The 19,627-nt window shown below is 40.5% G+C and overlaps 2 protein-coding genes and 1 long non-coding RNA gene across 4 annotated transcripts in view; all 3 read left to right on the top strand.

Moving 5' to 3' along the window:
• LOC139627645 (uncharacterized) overlaps positions 1–19,627 on the top strand; it is a 135,676-nt gene that overhangs the window by 4,757 nt on the left and 111,292 nt on the right. The window lies entirely within an intron of this gene.
• On the top strand, positions 1,441–6,381 carry LOC139626999 (uncharacterized). Its single transcript, XR_011692483.1, has 3 exons — positions 1,441–4,352; positions 5,956–6,022; positions 6,172–6,381. It is a non-coding gene; the product is annotated as an uncharacterized lncRNA (long non-coding RNA).
• Positions 10,002–19,627, top strand: part of LOC139627630 (anoctamin-1-like) — a 171,385-nt gene continuing 161,759 nt past the window's right edge. For both annotated transcript variants that reach the window (XR_011692603.1, XM_071488573.1), the window contains exons 1-2: positions 10,002–10,490; positions 16,411–16,803. Coding sequence is in view for 1 of the 2 variants with exons in the window: in XM_071488573.1 (XP_071344674.1) it covers positions 10,386–10,490; positions 16,411–16,803 (498 nt within the window). In the remaining variant the exon portion in view is untranslated. The remainder of the gene's footprint in view (positions 10,491–16,410; positions 16,804–19,627) is intronic.

Here is a 19,627-nt window from a genome sequence, read left to right as displayed (position 1 = left end):
TAACCCTGTGCCATGTCGAGCACGACCCTTGTGCCCTGATTCTTCTCTGGGGCTCCTCCAACCGGCTTTCCAGTGTAAACCTGCATGTTCAATGCATAGCTGGTGTTAGCATCACATGCTGCCCAGATTTTTATTCCATATTTAGCTGGTTTGGAAGGCATGTATTGCCTAAATGGGCAGCAACCTCTGAATGCCACCAGCCTTTCATCCACTGTGATATTAGGGCCTGGGTTATAGAGTAGTGGAAGTTACTCTACCCACTTGTCCCACACAATCCTAATAGCTGCCAGCTTGTCTCTCTCCCGTCTACCAGCCCTTGTCTCTCGATTATCAAATGGGATTACTCTGGAGAAAATGTGAAAAGTCTCCAGAGACATTGTGGCTCGAAATATAGCCCTGCCTGTCTCTGCATCCCACAGACTGGTTGTTGATTCATCCTTCGACTTATAGACCCCAGCAAGGATGAGGAGCCCCAAATATGCATCTAAATGTGTTTTGTCTAGCGCCTTCCCATTCTCCCCAAAAACACGCCTCCCTTCCAGATTAGTCATTTCCAGAATGATTTTCTGTATTGAATCTGGTATGACAAGCTCAAAAGTTGACTTGATGTCAGTCACACGAGTCACTGCCATCCTAGTGGGCCCCGGCACTGTCCTGATTATGTTTTCTGCAGGCAGTTTTGCCTGACGCATATTTGGGGATGAAGATCGCTGTATTTCACCATTTTTTGACATGAATGTCTTGCTTGGAGGAATAGGAATAGCAATTCCCTCATCTGGTTCAAAATCAGAGTCATTAGAATCAGAATTTAGCTCAAGATGGTCTTCATCTTCAGACACATCCTCCTCCATTTCACTGTCATGATCAATGATGACTTCCAGAGCCTCCTGGACTGTCATCCTTTTGCTTCTGCTGCTCATTTTGTAAAGGTTTGCCTGACAGAGTGTAATGTTGATAGGACTCCCATGCAGAGAATCTTTTATATGTTTTGCCCCTCCCCTGTTGAGTGTCCACTGAATGTGGGTGGAGTTTTCCCGCGAGAACATAAATGGTTCTCGTCAAATATCATAACACCTGCACCTGTGTGTGTGCTCTGTGTGTGCACTGAGAGTGTGTGTGTGTGTGTGTGTGTGTGTGTGTGTGTGTCTGACACCCTTTTACCTCCAGTGTGACTGCTGGGTCAAATTGACCCGAACAGTACCTATGTGATATAAACATGCAGGGGGTGGTTGCAAATATGTGAGATGAACCATTTTCATATTATATGTTGATTACACTAATTAAGGCAAGCAGAAGAAGTTTCATACTGAAAAAATACTTTTAACCATTTTTCCTAGATCTTCAAACTTTAAAACGGGTCAATTTGACCCAGAACATAACAGGAGGGTTAACCTTAGGCTTAGGATTTATTAATAAATTGGAGTGATAAATGTCTGCCACCCCTCCTCCGCGGCCTGTGCTTCGAGGGATATGAACGTTAACATGAGTGGGGGGTGTTGATTCATTCAGACAAACATATTCATCCTGCTGCAGCCAGGTTTCAGTCAGACACTTCCTCCATTGTTGTCTTTGTGAACCTTGACGACATCCTGATCTTCTTCAGGAGCATGTCAGAACATGTTTCCCACGTCCATGAGGTACTGAAAAGATTGCTTGAAACAGAAAATTGTGAATTTAATTACAGTACTGTGGGCTTCTTGGGGTACATCGTTGAGAGTGATCGGGTGAAAGCAGATCCAGAAAAGATCACCACAACCAACCAACCAGAGGCAACTACAAATATTCCTTGACTTTGCTAACTTCTACAGGAGGTTCATTAGAGATTTTAGTGGAGTGGCAGCACCTGTTACCAGTCTGACCTCAACCTCATCAAATCTTTTGTTTTGTCTCCAAAGGCTACCATGGCATTCAAAAGATTACAGAGACTCTTCACCCTTCTTGGCAGTTCATTGTGGAAGTAGATGCTTCTAACTCAGGTGTCAATCCAGTGGTATCTCTTTGACTTGACACAGATAAAAGGCTCCATTCCATCTATGTGCGTTCTTCTCCCGCTGCCTATCCCATACTGAAAGAAACTATGATGTGGGTAACTAGGAATTGTTAGCTGTTAAGATGACACTAGAAGAATGGTGCCATTGGTTGGAAGGCTCTGAGTTGCCTTTTGTAGTGTTGACGGACCATATGAATCTGGCATACATCCAAGCAGCTAAATGTCTGACCTCCTGACAAGCTCGATGGACCAAATTTTTCAGTAGATTCAACTTCACACTCACTTCCTGTCTGGGTTCCCGTAACATTAAACCAGATGCTCCTTCTCGACAGATGGCAAATGAGGAGAACAATTCTAGTCCTGAGACCATTCTTCCCTCATCAAATGTGGGGGCAGCAGTTTCTTAGGAGATTGAGTCAGTGCTGAGAGAAGCCAGGCAACATCAACCTGATCCACGTAATGGGCCTGCTAACCATTTTTTTGTCCCTGACTCTGTCTAGGCCATCCTGGAATGACTCATACTTTGACCCTACTCAAGAGGCATTTTTGGTGGCCCATCATGGAGACAGACCTAGAGACAGCTGGTTTGTTAACTTAGAAATTTTTCTGTCCCCATGGTATTCCATTTGATATTGTCTCCAACAAAGGTCTTCAGTTCATGGCTCAGGTATGGAAGACCTTCTGTAAGGTGTTGGGGGCCACAGTCAACCTCACTTCTGGATTCCACCCTCAAACTAATGGACCACCCCCCGTCTCAGAAGGAAGACCTAGCTGTTCCATCAGTGCAACATCATCTTCTTCAGTGCAGGAAGATGTGGAAAGACACTCATGTTGCTCTCCTTCATTCTGTGGAAGACAACAAACAATTGGCAGATTGTCATTGTGTCCCTGCACCAAACTACAAGTCAAGTCAGAAAGTTTCGTTGTCTTCCAAAAATATCCCATTAAAGACTGAATCCAGGAAGCTCTCCCCTCATTTTGTGGACCCTTTTGTTATTAATTGCATCATCAACCCCACAGTCGTTAAGTTGAAATTACCTCAGTCTATGAGAGTTCATGCTGCACTCCACGTGTCCCAGTTGAAACCTGTCTGTTCCAGTCATCTGTGCTATCCTTACAACCCCCCGCCTCCCACCTAGCTCATTGATGATCATCCAGCCTTCTCGGTCTGCTGGCTCTGACAGAGGTCCTCAGGTCAAGTCCCAGGTACAGAAGACCTTCTGTAAGGCACTGGGGGCCGTACACAGCCTCACTTCTAGATTCCTCCCCAAACTATTCACTGTTGGAGCAGGTGTTTGCAGTATCTGGTGATCTGGGAGGATAGTGGTCCTGAGGAGCACTCATGGATTCTTGGACTCATTCTGGACTCTCAGATGGTGAAGGACTTCCACAGGGCCCATCCTAACAAGCCTGGTGGGTCGTCAGGAGGCTCCCATTGAAGGGGGTGTTGCAGAAAAACCTCAGATAGGCCAGTGGATCTTCAGAAGTCTCTGCAACACTTTTCTATAACTTTCTGTACTGTATTTCTCTATAACACTCAACAAGGGTTCAAAAATTAAAGTAAAACACTGAGACAAAGAGTCCAAGAGAGTCTGGAATAATCAAATAGATTTACTGTACAATGCAAGATTATACAGCAAACTGAGGCTGGAGCATGAACCCAGACACTGAATACAACTCAAGCATGCTCTGCCTTATATACACTATTGACCCCTCCCTATGAGGAGGTTATGTGTTGTGTCAGGATTTTTAGGGAGAATCACACATTGTGGAGATAATGGCATCTGAACTGCAGTCACCTGCCTTGTCCATATATTTCTGTTGTGTAGTCAGTGTGTAGTCCTTGCTAAGTTTAATTACTTTGATACTGATGGCTGATATCATAGCTGAGGTTTAGGTGATTATACAAGCAGAATACTTTAGGGTTAAGTAAGTATATAAATAATCCACCACAGGGGGGTACTGTTAGGGTTAGACGGTGTCTGTCCCTCATTCCTTGTTCTTCTCCTGTTTTCCCCCTCCCTCATGTGTGTGGTCCCTGGTCTGTCTCTCTGTGTTTGTGTGTCTTTCTGGGAGTGGCGGATCAACCTGCACGGCTGCTTTCCATCTCATAACCAACCACACCCACCAGCTGCTGTGTATATCCTCTGGCACTTCACGCCACTTTTTGCCAGATCGTTGTATCTACCCATCTCCCTGTTGCTTCAGGTCCATTCATCTGCGTTCCAGTCACCATCAGCACACCTCATCTCCGGAGTCTACCTTGGTCCCTGTGTTCCGAGTCAACTTCCAGTCACCACCTCCCAGCACAGAAGCCATCCTCTATCGCTGCCTCCTTCAGCCTTAAGCTCATTAATCTGGGGTAAAAGCAGTAAAGAAGTACACTAAAAATAAATGAGTGTTCTTGAGTAAGTTATTGATTTGTTGTGTAAAGCAAGCATTATTATGGCCATTAATTAAGCATGAAAACTCATATGTCCTGATGGTTTCAAGGATACCCAGAGTTTTGTAACTTGTCCATCCAAGCAAAGCAGAAAACCTTCTTCTACTTTAGTTCAAGCTTTATGCATAACTTATTTTAAACCACTTGAAGTATCCTAGCATTATCTATCAACCATCTATCAACCTACACTACATTCACAGAGATAAGCCTAAGATTTTACTAAAAATAATTACCTTGTGACCTTTGAGATAATACTTTATTTTTCTCAGTTTAACACAAAAGATAATACAAATTCACACAAGTCAAAAGGAAGAGAAATGGAGGGAAGAAATAAGAAAATAAAATTTTAAATGTCAAGATGGAGAGAGAGAAGAAGACAAAATAAATTTTGCCTTTAATAAAATGTAGGTTGTAACAGGTTATGATTCAGTTTAAAGGGATGATTAATCATCTCTCTTTCTCAAAACAGTGACATCCAACAGGCAGGTAACCATTCAGCATTGTGAGTGATTTTTAGTCCCATAATTCACTGAGAGACACATTCTTCTCCACCAGAGAGGAGCCCAATGTTTGGTATTCAGTGTGCTGAGAGAAAGTTTTTAATGATATAGCAGTGTTCATCATCAGTCCTGTGACATTCTTTGAGCAGGCCACCTGCCTTCACCATATAAATCAGGTCTATGTTTGCATTAAAGAAATCTAGTTACACTGATAACTGGAGAACACATTTATACTGTCGTAACCTGGTTACTGTATAGCTGACTATGGAGCAGGATGGTAATCAGATTATTTCCCCGACTCCAGAACTCATTCTTAAAGCATGGCTCTGTTATTTTAAAGGAGCAATTTGTAAGCTTTGCTATTGCAACATAGCTTACCAGTCTAGAAGAAATGCTGTGAGTTCAGAATCAAACTTGATTTCTTTACTTGCCAAGTGCTGTCTCCAACAATGCAAAACTACTCTCGTTTTGCTCATATTTCTATGATTTCCCTTCTTTTACTGAAGATAGTATGCTAACCAGCTTGACCTGGTCTGGCCAGACCACTTTGTCATTTTGCAGACAGTCATTGTAGCGTCCAGTCCGCCCTGAAGGATTAGCGCTGCTCAGAGGGCATACTATAACCTCTTGTATTGTAAACACAATGATGGCTGAAGCGCTTGACAAGACAGGTAACTAAATAGCTGTTATGTAGCAAACACTGGCTATGTAGCAATAGCAAAGTTTACAAATAGCTCCTTAACTAAGAATGTGTTGCAGGGCCCTCCAACACCAAATACATGGCAGAAAAACTGCAGCTTATACTGGATGTGCCTACTTGATTTTTCAATCTGTTGGTTACTTACTGCAAATTACATAGTACAAACTTTATATATGGAAATAAATGCTATATACAAATAAATACTATAGATATACAGTACATATATATGCAAATACTATGTACATACATGGCTGAGCCAGACAGAGGAACAATTCCTGCAAATCTTCATTGTACAAGCTACACTAACATTATTCTTCTTCAGGGCTTACTTAACTGGCAAAATGGCTTTGACTGGGAGGCCACTGGTGGTCCTGCTGCGGGAGGTAACTGTAAGTTCCCCTTGCTTGTGTCTGCCAGACCAATCAAATAACCAGTGTCCCTAGAAAAAACAGTTATTTAGCTAAATACTGTGCATGAAAGTGACAAGTATATTAAACTGAAGTAGCCAGCTTTTACTGTTTGTTCATTTTTTATGCAGCACTGAGGACCATAAATGCAGGTGCAAGTTCACCTCCACCATCACCTAATATGACACCCAGGGGACAGTTTGTAATGCTAAAAACCATCCCGTGGTAACCAATCAGAAGAAGAAGGGAGAAGATTGACAAGGTGGTGATCCTTTGTTGTGCCTGAACAACCTTATTCTTAAACTCATTCTTTCTGCTGTCTTCAGTATAAAAATGTGGTGTTAGTCTCATCATTTAACATAAAAACTTTGTGTGGCAACTTGAGTATGAAGCACAAAAACATACTCTCCCAACATTGTAAGGAAGGTGATTCACAAGTCACAAAAAACATTTTGCAATATATTTGACAGTGGTGTACAGAGGAAGGCTAAACAAGTTGTTGCAGATATCTCACACCCACAAAACTCAGTGTTTGAACTGCATCCATCTGGCCATCGATTCAGGTCCCCAAGCCAGAACATACACAAGAAGTCATTTATTCCCTATACAGGCACTGAACATAAAATGACTACACAAGGGAATGCTTGTTACTTGTCTTGTTATTTTATAAGATTTGCTCTCTGGTATTTATTTATTTAACCTGTTTTAATCTGCTGCTACCTGCTCATTTACACTATTTTATGTTGTATATTTGTGTTTTTAATAGTGTGTTTTGTTATGTGGATTGTGTCATTTTTATTGTACTTACTGTATTTTAAGACAGATTTCCACTGAGGTGGACAATAAAGTCAAACTGTCAATACACCAAAACAAGACTTGCTGTTGCAGTGTTAGGGGGAAACAACATCCATTTCTATGTATTCATCATGATGATGAGTTAAGTGTATTTCTTATATATCTCTTTTTCCAGGACTGATTTTAGTATTCTAAAGCTGTTTTTAGATTGGAAAATTGAGCCAAGCCTCCAAAGAGATTCAAAGAAGATATATTAAATCAACAAGCAACCAGAAAACCATAAAGTCTTACAGTGGTCTCTCAGACAGTGTAGAGAACACAAAAAGTATTGGGATGTGTTTTGGTAATTAAAAAATAATCTATTTTTCACTATTTTTTTCTTATTTATTTTACTTATACTTTGCGACTATGAGTTAATTTTAGATCCTACTGTACTAGTTATTAGCCAGGTTGTAGTGTCTGTTGGATAACCTATGTGGTTTAACTTTTCTCTTTTCATTGAAGTGCCAGGTGGAATATTTTTAGCCCGGAAAGCAGATCAGTGAGCAAGGTCATGCTTATTCACCTTCACAGGTTTCTGGCCTCCTCCCATTCAGACAGCTTTCCATCCAGTCACAAGCATTTATCTAAAACGGGATGTGTTTGTTAGAACAGGAGATAATGACGACAAATTCCATGCTGCTGGTATTCTGTAATTAATTAAGTTACACAGACTAATCAGAATTGGATTTTAATTTAGGACTGGATTTTGCCTTTTCTTGGAGATACGTCACAGACTTCTCTTTGCACATCACAGTGACCTCAGGGTGTTAGTAATTATGCAATATCTTGTTCACACTAAGTCAAAAACTTTGCTCCTATTGTAAAGTGGTACATTGTTCTTTTGTTATGCAGGCTACAAGAAGGTTGAGGCTCTCTGCTGTGACCGTCCTCTGAACAAACACTTGACCACTGAGGAGGTGTCAAAAGGTTGTAATTAGTCCAAACTTTATTTGGTTGATGTACACAAAGTTTGGGCCATTGTATTGAAGAGCTGAGTTACAGTATGTGAACACAAACACCACTTCCTTCTCTTTCCTGTGAGAACTGACCTTTGACCCCAACATTTTGCTCCCAGCATCGAGTCAGACACATGATATCCCCTGGGAGCCTGTGCTCTACAAGGTCCCTGCTTTCCTTTGCTTGATTCTCTGTATATTTTTTTAACTCTTAAAATCTAAAAATACACTTGAGTGCGGATGTTGCTGCTGTGTTACATAAGCTTGTGGGATTGAAGTGTCAGGAATGAGAGGTTGTACAGAAAGTTTCTGGATCTTAGTTCTCACAAAGTAAACAATCGTGGAAGAAAGAATGGTTTCCTGGAACAGCTTCACAGAGGAAAGTCTACACAGAATTAACTTCAAGCTTCATGTTTAAGCCACTTTTTATTATGCTTGAGGAAAAATGTCACAGGTTTCCTGAGCTCCACTTTGAAAGCCAACACTAACAGTTATGAAGTCAATTACTCAAACTGTATTTAGTCTATATCCCAGGGTTTTATGTACCTAAGCAATGTCATCATTCCCACAGGAAAAAAAGAATATCCCCTCGTACCCAGAAATGTAACCTGGATAATGTTTCTGTCAGCTTCTCTTTCTTATATATTCCCAATGCAACTGTTGAGTGAAGGTGAAAGTTATGTTGTATGGTGCAATCATTATAGATAATAGATGATTTTTATGGAAGTTAATAAATTCACCATCATTTTAGATTAAATTTAGGCTAAGAATTATCCATGCAGTGGTTCAAACTAGATTGTTTTTTATTTTACTGTCATGTGGCCTGATTTACTTTAAATAACTTTGTTGTTGCAGATACCTCACATTGACAAAACTCAATGTTTAAACTGCATTCATCTGGCCGTCAATTCAGCGGCCAGCTGTCAATGCAACATACAGGACAATTTTCAAATTTTAATGACATGGTCAGACATGAGAGATGAATGCCTGAAACATTTTGCTGCACACTGCCACCGCCACGGTTAACATCATACAATCACAAACATCACAAACATACAAGCACATATTCCAGGTGGATTACTTTGTAACATGAACACTGTATTTTTCCTGTTTACCTCATGTAAATATATTGTCACAATAAAAGATATATAAAGATATTGACTCTTCCAGCTTCAGTTTGTGTATGTGACAATATGTGACTTTGACACAAGTGGAGAGGTATTTGGTAAAAACAACAAATAAAATACCCACCCTTGTGGTGCTGTATTGTTCTGTCGCTGGAGAGCCACTGTCAAGAACTTTTTTTCCTTTTTTTTTATGGAAATTTGGGTTCATTCTGCTGTTAAGTCCCTGTTAAAGACAGTTGTGTTTTCAATGACAGAACCAATAACAGACAGGTAGTGATGTCACTTGCAGAAACATATTTTTCTTGTGTAAAAAGTGTAAAAAGAACATAGTTTCATACTGCTATGAAAAATTATGACCATATTATCAGTTCTGTCATGCTCAAGTCTGGTCTTGTCCTTGAGTCAAGTGTCCTTGAATCAGTGCCCTTCACATTTAGTGTTTTATATCATATTGAAAACATGTTTGCATCTTATTTATGATCAGTGTAGCAACAGGTTGGTTGTTCTTTACTGGTTATAATATTTTTCTGGTTATAAATAATATGGACAAAAGTAAAGATGGCAGAGTGGAGAAAGACACGCATGTGACTGGTGGTGGTCAAGCAGAAGCAGCCTCGTCCTGTCTCTTGGTTCATCCGGGTGTGATGTGTTACAGAGTGTCCACTACAGCAGAGGTTACAGTCATCATCTCTATTTTCTAGTACTACCACTGCTGCTCGCTGTTACTGGATCACTGAGCCCTCAGAGCTGACCATTAATTCATTCAATCTGCAGCTGGATATCATGTGACACACACACACACAAGTGTACACACACACAGACAAAATATTCTACTGACTTATGAGTGTTGTTTGGGCCTGTTTTCTGTTTGTGAGCTTTGTTGTCATTTCTCTTCCATATATGCATCACATTTGACCTTGCTGTGATCACTAGTGACTGGCAGAGAGTGTGTGTGGGAAGAGAGAGTGTGAGAGAGAGAGAGAGAGAGAGAGAGAGAGATGGGTGTGTATTGGGATGGTTGATCTTGTAGTGATTACAGCTGAGCAGAGGCAGAGAGTGAGGGAGGGCACCTTGTGTTCATCAGAGTTTTATCGTTGTCTAAGTTTAGATCTTGGCTCACTGATGGCTTCTCAAGTAACAAGGCTGCAGGCTCATTTCAGCCACTCCACATTGAGACAGAAACAGAGCTCCACTCAGAACTTTAAAGGGAGATGAGCAGAGCCACAGAAGAGTGGCTAGTCAGAAGAAAATAAGTGGAGAGGCAGGGGAGGAGTCCGTCACACCAAACACTGTAATATAAGGAGACATTTCAAATAGGAGACACAGACGCGGAGAGAGGGAGAGGCACAAACTGGACTATTCTGCTTGCAAAGAACTCTTCACCACATCAGTCTGTCTCTGCTTTCAAACTTCTGCAACTGGACAATGACAGAGGAAGCAGCAGTGGAAGTCAATGTGCCTCCAGCCTCCAGGTCTGAGAATAAGGCTCCACATTTTCTACGAGATGTTATCTTTCACGGCAAGTTAAAGGTGAGAGCCTCCACCTTTACCAAACAGCACACATAGACTGACAGTGAGAGACACTGAATGAATTCTGCTTAGGTAGAGAAGTCACATGGTGCACTCTCCACATAAACCTGTCACTGGAAGTATTTTGTGATTTGGGACAGTCACAACAATTAATTTGACATAACTTTTAAATCTCTTTAATCTCAGGGACCTCAGGTTGTGTGAAAGTAAACTACTGATGATCACCAAACACACAAAACTTTATTTTTAATTGTAGAGAGGATCCGATCCCAAAGTTTCGAAAAAATAAATATGAATAAAAGAAAGCACAATAAATGAGTCTTCTGTATCTGTAAACAACTCAGAGTACAGTACAATAAAATAAACAATTAAACAGAACAATGGAATTTGGAAGAACTAAGTGCAACATAAACACATAGGCAGACATGAATAACTGATGACTGATTTTCTAGCCAGCTCTTTTTTATCACGAGTAAATAAATCCAGTTCATGTCCATTTAGGATTCCCACTGGCGTGGCGTTTACAACAGAGTTGTAAACATGAAGTCACAGTGTTGATGACCTGTTACAGTACACCATCACAACAGGGCTCATTCTGCTCGCTGACAGGAGAACTCACACTTTCCTGCCCACAAACTGCTCTTCACTGCCCAGACCACCACTGAAAAGATCTCAGAAAATAAGAGCTGGGTTAGAAATGCAGAAAAGGAAGGGATATGGGGCTTCCTTCAAGAAACATCTGCACACACAGACTTGATTCTAATTTGTGAGGAGATTCATAAATGTTTTCTTATTTCCAAAATATTTCTACACTATAGAACAAAACTTAAAAGTTTGAAATCATATCAAAGGATCATCTTCAGCTAATGGAGCTACCCGGTTGTCACAAATGGTTGATGTTCACTGCTTTCTTGTACATGTTGGCTCAAAAGTTGAGTTTGAAAATTAATTGTTGACCTCAGAAAAAGCTGTCCTGGAGCTTCATGAACATTTCTTTAAATGTGCAGTCATATCCATCTTGTGGCAGATGTGTCTCACAGTTTCATTTATTCTTCTGTAATGCAAAATCTCACTTACTGACTGACTTGACATTAGATTATGTGCAGTGCATAAAATAAGTCACTATTTTTGGCAGACTTGAATATCAGTAGAGTTGCTAAATATCTGACAGTGGTGCTGGTATTTGCAAAGGAAATTTCTCCAGCGCTGTGTGTGCTCATTTGTGAGTACTTCCATAATCAGTGTCCAGTTCTTGTGACCTTAGAACTGGGCCTGACAGCTGACAGGGTGAGACCAGTGCAAGGGGCATGCCAGTGATTTTATTATTTTATTTTCATAGAGTTGGGTTACTCCCAAGAGACTGAAACAATTAATTAAAACAAAGTAATGGTCAAAATCAAAGCGGTAGAGACTGGTGTATTCTGACTTTTAGTCTTTAGTATGGGTAAAAGCCTAAAAAGACTCGATCCCACTTTTCCTACAGTGCAACCCAAGATGGAGGTGTAGCAGCTAAGGTGAAGCATGTGAGCGAGTGTGAGCACACACAAAAAGAAATCCACGTGTGCAGGAAAAATAACAAAGTGCCCTGCCAGAAAGGCAACTTGAGGTCTAAGAACATACCATGCAGTAATGAGCAGGGGATATATCCATACAGGACGTGTCTCAGGATTTAGGAAAATACAATTTAACTGAATATAATTAACCACCAAAAGGTCTGTGCCTTCAACCCATGCATCCTCCCACTCCTTCTCTCTCCCCATCACTCCCAACCTTTCCAGTGCCCCCCCCATCTTTATTCCTTCCATCTTCCATCTTCATCCTTTTCTCCAGGATCAACTTGCAGCATCACACTGTTGTATTAGCAAACAGTGTGAATTTACTCAAATGTAATGACATTTCCAATAGAATAAGTTAAATTTACAATGTTTCTTTCAATGTTTCTTTCCTATCCAAAAATTATGTAATGTTAATATCTCTGTGAGCAAATCTGTCAGTTGTCTTTGAGAGTGATGGCTTTCATGAACTCACTCCCCCGCACATAGTAAAACCCACATCTAGGAAGAACAACATGATTGACTGTATCAAGATGGATCTTCCATATGTTGTCTATTCACAGATTTCTTTTTCCTTGCATATTCCTTAATTCATTTTTCCTTTCTGTTAGCACTTTATGACTTTGTTAAGAAAATTGCTATATAAATAAAGGATATTATCATATACTGTATTATTAATATTATTATACCTTACTCACATGAAGTTGAAGGACTGTTTTCCCTTTGGTGATTGATAATCTTGAATCCATGATCTGCATTGCTTGGTTCATCTACTCAGGGCTTGTTGTTATAATCGTTGTGATGTCATTAATAGATAAGCCTTTAAATTATTTATTAACAAGGTGCGTGAACTGACCTAGATATGTAGCGTCCCTTGCACAAAATAACGTTGGTTTCTAAAGAGAAAAGACAGAGCCTCCAATCCCCTCTTCGCTTCTCCTCTCTCCTCATAAAAAATTAAAAATAAATTCAGCAGTGCTGGTCATATTTTAACAGTGGCATACAGGGGAAACACTGAAACCAATTGTACTTTTTCTTTAGACCCACCCTTCAACTTAAATACCAAAACCAAAAGTTCTGTAAACAATTTCTGTCAAATGACAAGACAGAGACAATGTAGTTTTAAGTGACAGCCTTGTTGATGTTCACCACCTGTAGCTCCAACCTGAAAATGAGATGAGTAGCAAAATATACGAAATCAAATGCCTCTTACACACAGAAATAACAGCTGGAGCCAGCTGACCTTTACACTATATTTTAATGAGCATAATACAAATACTGTATGCAGGTGCAAAACCTTTAAGTTGATGTGAATAAGATATTAATATGATAAATAAATATCGGTGGGAGTTAAAGTGGGAGATACACTTTCCCTCAGATCTGTAGTCAGATGTTATACAAAGACTTCATAAACAGAAGTACTGTAATAGGCTCAAGTCATGACACAGCTCATAATTCATACACTATTAGTGTCTCATAAAGAATTTATTCAGAAGCACCATAGTGGGTATAGCAGCTGCCATGGCTGCTATGGCGCCCAACTGCTCCTCCAGATCCTGAAGTCTCAATACCGTCCAAATGCATGAAATATTAAGGAAATTTAGAAGTCATTGAAAAATTGGTATTGTGCCAAACATGAATTGTGCAGCTGCTTTCACACACTACAAGCCAGCCAACAACTGCCAGCCTGCCATATAGTTGCATCTGGAGCCCTGGATGGACAACTGTTTGTTTAAACTTGAACTTAAACAAGTTAGTGATGAGTGTAATTTACTGTACAGTGAACTGGATTCCAAAGTGATATTACGTTCATTAAAGTAACATTACATAAAGGTTCAGGTTTTCAGAGTAGAATTAACTAATCACTTCATAGAATGGGATTTGAAACACTGATATCAAAGTGATCAAAATGAAATAAAAGCATAGAGCCTGAAACAGTGGGCCACAATGTTTATGAATTACATCCATTTTAGATCATTTGCACCTCAGGATTTACATTCAGCACCACTCTTCAGTGCCGGGTCATCAAGTCCACAAGGGACCGCAAGTGGAGCAGATTTTGAGAGAGCCCAGTTGGGGTGTAGACTCCAGACATCAAAGCTGTAACGCATAGCACATTGCGATGTTAAAACATATAGGGAAGGCTATGGTAATAACAATAATAATAATGATTATATTAATAACAAGCAGACAGACAGCGCACAGATCACCATAAGCTGAATAATTTGGATTTGTTTGTTCTAATCTGCAAAGACTTCAGGCTTTAGTAGTGTTTATCAGCTCATGTAAAGGGACATTTTAACTGCATGTTCTGTGCATTTATGTTTTGGTAGCTCTCTGCTCTCATATTGTTAGTTTTTGCAGTAGCAGGCCACTGGCTTTAACAAATAGGCTCCAAAAAAACACTATACACACATACTTTGCACCAAAGAGTAAACAGAACGTGTTGGAGACTAGCTAGTGAACACAGTGGAACATTTATCAGCTTTTCTCAGGACTGTGATGAAACATGCGTTGATGGCTTTTTTTCAATTTTCAATAAGACTAAAATAAAGTTTCATTAATAATTAATAAATCTTAATTCAATTACATATATCCCTGACTGTGACAATTTGGGTCAGGGTGTTATCTTAATGCATATCATGACACGAGTGCACGTTTCTCCAGTCTCCATACAGGATCTCTGGAGCTCAACCACAGTGACCATCAGGTTCTGGGTCACCTCTCTTACCAAGGCCCTTCTCCTCTCATTCATCATTACTGAGTCAAAAACCTTGCAACTACACTACAGGGGCAAGTTTAGAAAGACCCCTCTAACCTCCTCTAAATATCCTCTAATGCAGTGCAAGCAAGCCAGCAAGCCATTTGCGATTACTGTGATTCTAGCTGTAATGGAAGCACAGGCTTGTTTACTACTAGGCTGCATTATGTGAACTTTAAACTTGAATTTAATTTATAATAAAGAGACTTTTATAGCACTTTAAATACAAGCAATAAAGTGCTTCACATGTGTCAAATATGAAACAGCCAAACCAATCAAAATAAAATGTAAATGAATTTAAAAGACATCACACAATAGAAGCTTTTTTAAATAAAAATGTGTCTTAAGAAGTAAAATAAAACGGGGAATGGACTCTGTGAGTCTGATATCCTCTGGCAAGTTGTTCCAAAGTTTGGGGGCCCTGGCTTTGCTGTCAGGGCTCCTAAACTTTTAAAGGTCTAGGTTTTCAACTTAGATCTTGGAATGGCCAGCAATGCACGCCCAGAGGATCTCAGACTGCATCCTGGCTCACGGGGGGATAAGTTAAGAAATATAGGGAGGGGCCAGCCTAAGCGTTCATTGAAAGAATTTTAAAATCAATCCTAAAATAAATAGGCAGCCAGTGTAGAGATGCTAAGAACACACAGTTTTTGGACTGAGTTAGGAGCTGAGCTTCCCCATTTTGAACTAACTGCAGGCGGTGCATTGATTTCTGGCTAAGACAGGTATATAGAGAGTTACAGTAGTCAAGGAGAGGAAATAAAAGCATGGATGAGTTTCTCTGGATCTCTTACTGAAATAAAAGATGAACAGACCTTGGCTAAATGATAAGAACATGACTGCTCAACTTTCTTCATCTGGGGTTCAAAACACAAATCCTGATCAAAGTAGTTTTCCATGATTTGTGTCCTTTATGCGTTAGAACCAAGTATGATGACATCAGTTTTTGTGTGATTTAATTTTAGGAAGTTTTCTGACAACCGTAATTCTTTTTCAGTAAGACAGCCATGGAGGGTTGCTATGTTGGATTGGTCACCAGGTCTGCTTGGTAGATAGAGTTGTGTCGTATAACAGTGAAACTGGTGATGTCACCAGGCATGTAAGTGGAAAATAAAATCGGACCAAGGATTGAATCTTGGGGGACAGGTTTAGAGTTTAGAGACAGGTCTTAATTAATGAGTTACTAGGACATCAAAAAGAAAAATAACATGCAGAGAAAAGTCATTGTTGGTGAAAATAACTGTCCAATCATAGCAAAGTATTTAAATTAGATGTTCAGCACAACATACCCACAGAAGAGATTCATGAGAGGACAAACACTGCCAGGCACTATGTACTTGTACATTTTAGCTGACCCCTATCATGCTGAATTTTGACACTGCAATAACCAGCTGTGGTGCTACAACACCTGCTAAGATAGGTGGAACAATTTATTTAGAACACATCTTGATATTTTTTTTGACCATCTCAACAAAGCTCTAAACCGTATATGAAATATGAGAGAAACAGAACTGCTCAAATAAACAAATACTTCTGCCTCTACATGCTGTGACCAGCATCCTAAATCCTCACCCCTTCCTATTTGTCCCCATGTGCATACTGTCAGCTGCTGAAGGCTCTAACCCCAGAGGAAAACACACGCTGCCACCATGGCCTCTATTTCCAGGATGGTCAGCGGCGGGTTGACTACGTCCTTACCTACCCAGTGAAGAAGCCAGGTGGGGGCCGCTCCTGTCGACAGTCGGCACACCTGCTGACTGAAAATGCTTTTGCCCGCAGTCTGCGCCGTGGCCCCCAGAGCCGTGACGAACATCGTCAACATCACCAAGCTCGAGGGGTGAGAGAGTCATCTTCCCTGCCATCATCACCGGTGGCTGACATGGAGCTGGGCTGTCCAGGAGAGACTTTCAATGGCCAGGAGGATCACAAGGCGTTCAGGAGAGAGGAGTTTGAGGGGAAACTGAGAGACATGGGGCTGGAGCTAGAGAAAGATGAAGACGTGAGTTTAATTTATCCATTTATTCTCTCCAGAAACAAACTCAACACTACCTAAATTGTATTTTTATTGGTGTCTGTAATCTACTTAATGGACAGTGTTTACCTGTTTGCATGTTATTTGGAGGTAAACAAAATGAGAACACCTGGAATGATTACAACCCCTCACTGCACAGGTAAATTGTGTGCACATTATAAGTCAAAGTTGAAGCAGAAGTGTGTGTGTAAACTGTGGTGTATGTCTACAGCAGTCATTTCTGTTATTCTCTTCCAACTTTGATTAACCTGAAGGTAAAAGAACCATCCTAGAGACAAAGCCTAGCAGGCTTGGCAGGAATTTTGCCTCTGGCTGAGTCTAGTTTGTAATGTATTTTCTATGATCTGTCCATACCACAATTTTTCTGTTCTGCCCCTCCTAGCCACTGCCTCCACTCTTCTAGAGAGTTTTCTACATTGTGCTCAGCAGGAGAAAGGCGACAGAAAGAATTTGTATGGGTGCATTTTGGAGTCTACAGGTGAGCGCTGAGACAGAACAGCACTTACCCCTGTGCCTAAGGCATCTGCTTTCACTATAAACTGCAGTAGGGGGTCTGGGTGTGACAGCACTGAGATGGAGGTAAACAGTATCTTTAAGGGGGCAAAAGCATTGTCTGCTTCAGGTATCCAAACAAAGGGGGAGGTAATGGAGGTGAGCTGGGTGAGAGGGGCTGCTACTCTAATATACTCACAAATTAACCCACAGGAGAAATGAACAAATCCTCTGCAATTGCTTATGTGTGGTGGGTTTGACATTCAACCACAACTTGGATCCTAGTTTGACAACCTAATCAATATTATATTATCTTATATTCTAAGATATAAGAACTATGAACAAAAATATTATGCCTTTTCTTCTTAGCAAGTCTACTTAAATGCAGGGAAATATACACAATCTCCTCAAGCAATTAATGACACTTTCCACACTTTTTATAGAAACTGTCTGTTTTGCCACAACTATCCAAGGATCAAATAGATTTTTTAGATGCCCCACCAACATCTTCAGAACTACATAATGCTTTATACAAATAAGATAAGAAATACTTTATCTATCCCTATAGGGAAATTGACAATTGTTGAGTAGCTTATTCATGTATTTAGGTAAGTAAAAATTTAGTCTGTGTCATTATCAAATCCCTTTATCTGAGTTGTTAAATAGTTTGATGGCAGTGGCAGGATTTCCTGAACCATACAGTCCTGCAGTGCAACAAGAGGAGGCACTGGCTGCTGCTGTGGTTGCTTTGCTGGCCTGCAAGGCTGTTATGTAGAGGGTGGTTGATATTGTCCAAGATGGCCTGCATCTTACAGTGCATGCGTCTCTCCACAACAGTCTTCATTGAGTCCAGATTCCTTCCAAGTACAGACCCAGCCTTTTTAACTAGCTTGTCCTGTCTCTTTGAGTTTTTATGTGATATGCCGCTGCCCCAGCAGACCACAGCATAAAAAACAGCACTTGCCAGCACTGACTGATAAAACATGTGCAGCATTTCACTGCAAACATCAAAGGACCTGAGTTCCCTGAGGAAAAAGAGCCAGCCCTGCCCCTTCCTATAGATGTCATCCATGTTAAGGGACCAGTCCAGTTTACTGTCCAGGTGCACACATAGGTATTTATAAGTGTGCACCACCTCAATATCCTTCTCTCAAACACTGACTGGCTGAAGTGTGGGTCTAGACCTGTGAAAGTCAGTGACCATCTCCTTGATCTTGGAGGTATTCAGTAGGAGGCAGTTCTTGTCACTCCATTCACTGATCAGTCAGATCCCTGTCCTCTCCTTCCTGCCCACTCCTGATACACACCACAATAGCTCTGTCATCCGAGTATTTCTGGATGTGGCAAGACTCAGAACTTTAAAGTCTGCTGTATACAAGGTGAACAGGAACGGAGCCAGAACAGTCCCCCGTGGAGCCCCAGTACTGCTCACCACTGTCTCTGAGACACAGTTACCAGCCTGATGTATTGTGGTCGACTTTTGGGGGATCCACACCCATCTCTTCTAGCTTGTCTTTCAGAATGAGAGGTCGGATGGTGTTAAATGCACTTGAAAAACATAATCCTCACATAATCACCTGGCTCATCCAAGAGCATGTAGGATGGCATCATCCACTCCAATATGTTCCTTGTAAGCAAACTGTAGGGGATCTAGTACGTGTTCAACCTGTGGCCTCAGAAGTTGGAAAAGCAGCTGCTCCAGGGTCTTCGTGATGTGTGATTTGAAATTCTTAACAACAAAGCACCTGGACCAGATGGAGTCCCTGCTGAATTCTTTAACAAACTATGTCTTGATAAAGCAGTATAAAAATACACACATGGAGGTATTTACCTTCAGCTGGCTGCAATATGTCCATATCCCATTGACAAAGCACTTAATGGGCATATTACTCTCCTGCAGCTTTTACAACTTTCATAGTGCTCTTTTTATGAGGGTGTGGCTTCCTCCTCAAGCTCACCTTGATCCCGCACTTCTCACTTTCAACTGGTTGACAAACTGGTAAAAAACAATTAAATTAACAAAATGTCTGCAAGCCATCTAATGTGCACAAAAGACAAACTATCTGAAATTCAATTAACTTTATTAACACAATGACAAACAGTTCGCAGCAGTGAACTCTGAACACTCTAAACTGGTTTTAATGTAATACTTTTGAAACATTTAAAATGATCTATCCATCAGTATTTGTTTACACATTTATTTGTCAAAAATGAAATATTTTTAGGTGGGCTACATAAATCAAATAACAAAAGGGAAAATTTACCTAATATCACCAATACAATGCACAATACAGGTTCA

The sequence above is a fragment of the Trachinotus anak genome, unplaced genomic scaffold (assembly GCF_046630095.1).
Source record: "Trachinotus anak isolate AG129_WGS33_773 ecotype Australia unplaced genomic scaffold, CSIRO_AGI_Tana_v1 ptg000002l, whole genome shotgun sequence".
NCBI classification, from domain to species: domain Eukaryota; kingdom Metazoa; phylum Chordata; class Actinopteri; order Carangiformes; family Carangidae; genus Trachinotus; species Trachinotus anak.
The sequence above is the reverse complement of the archived record's forward strand: the minus strand, read 5'-3'. Positions and strand labels throughout refer to the sequence as shown.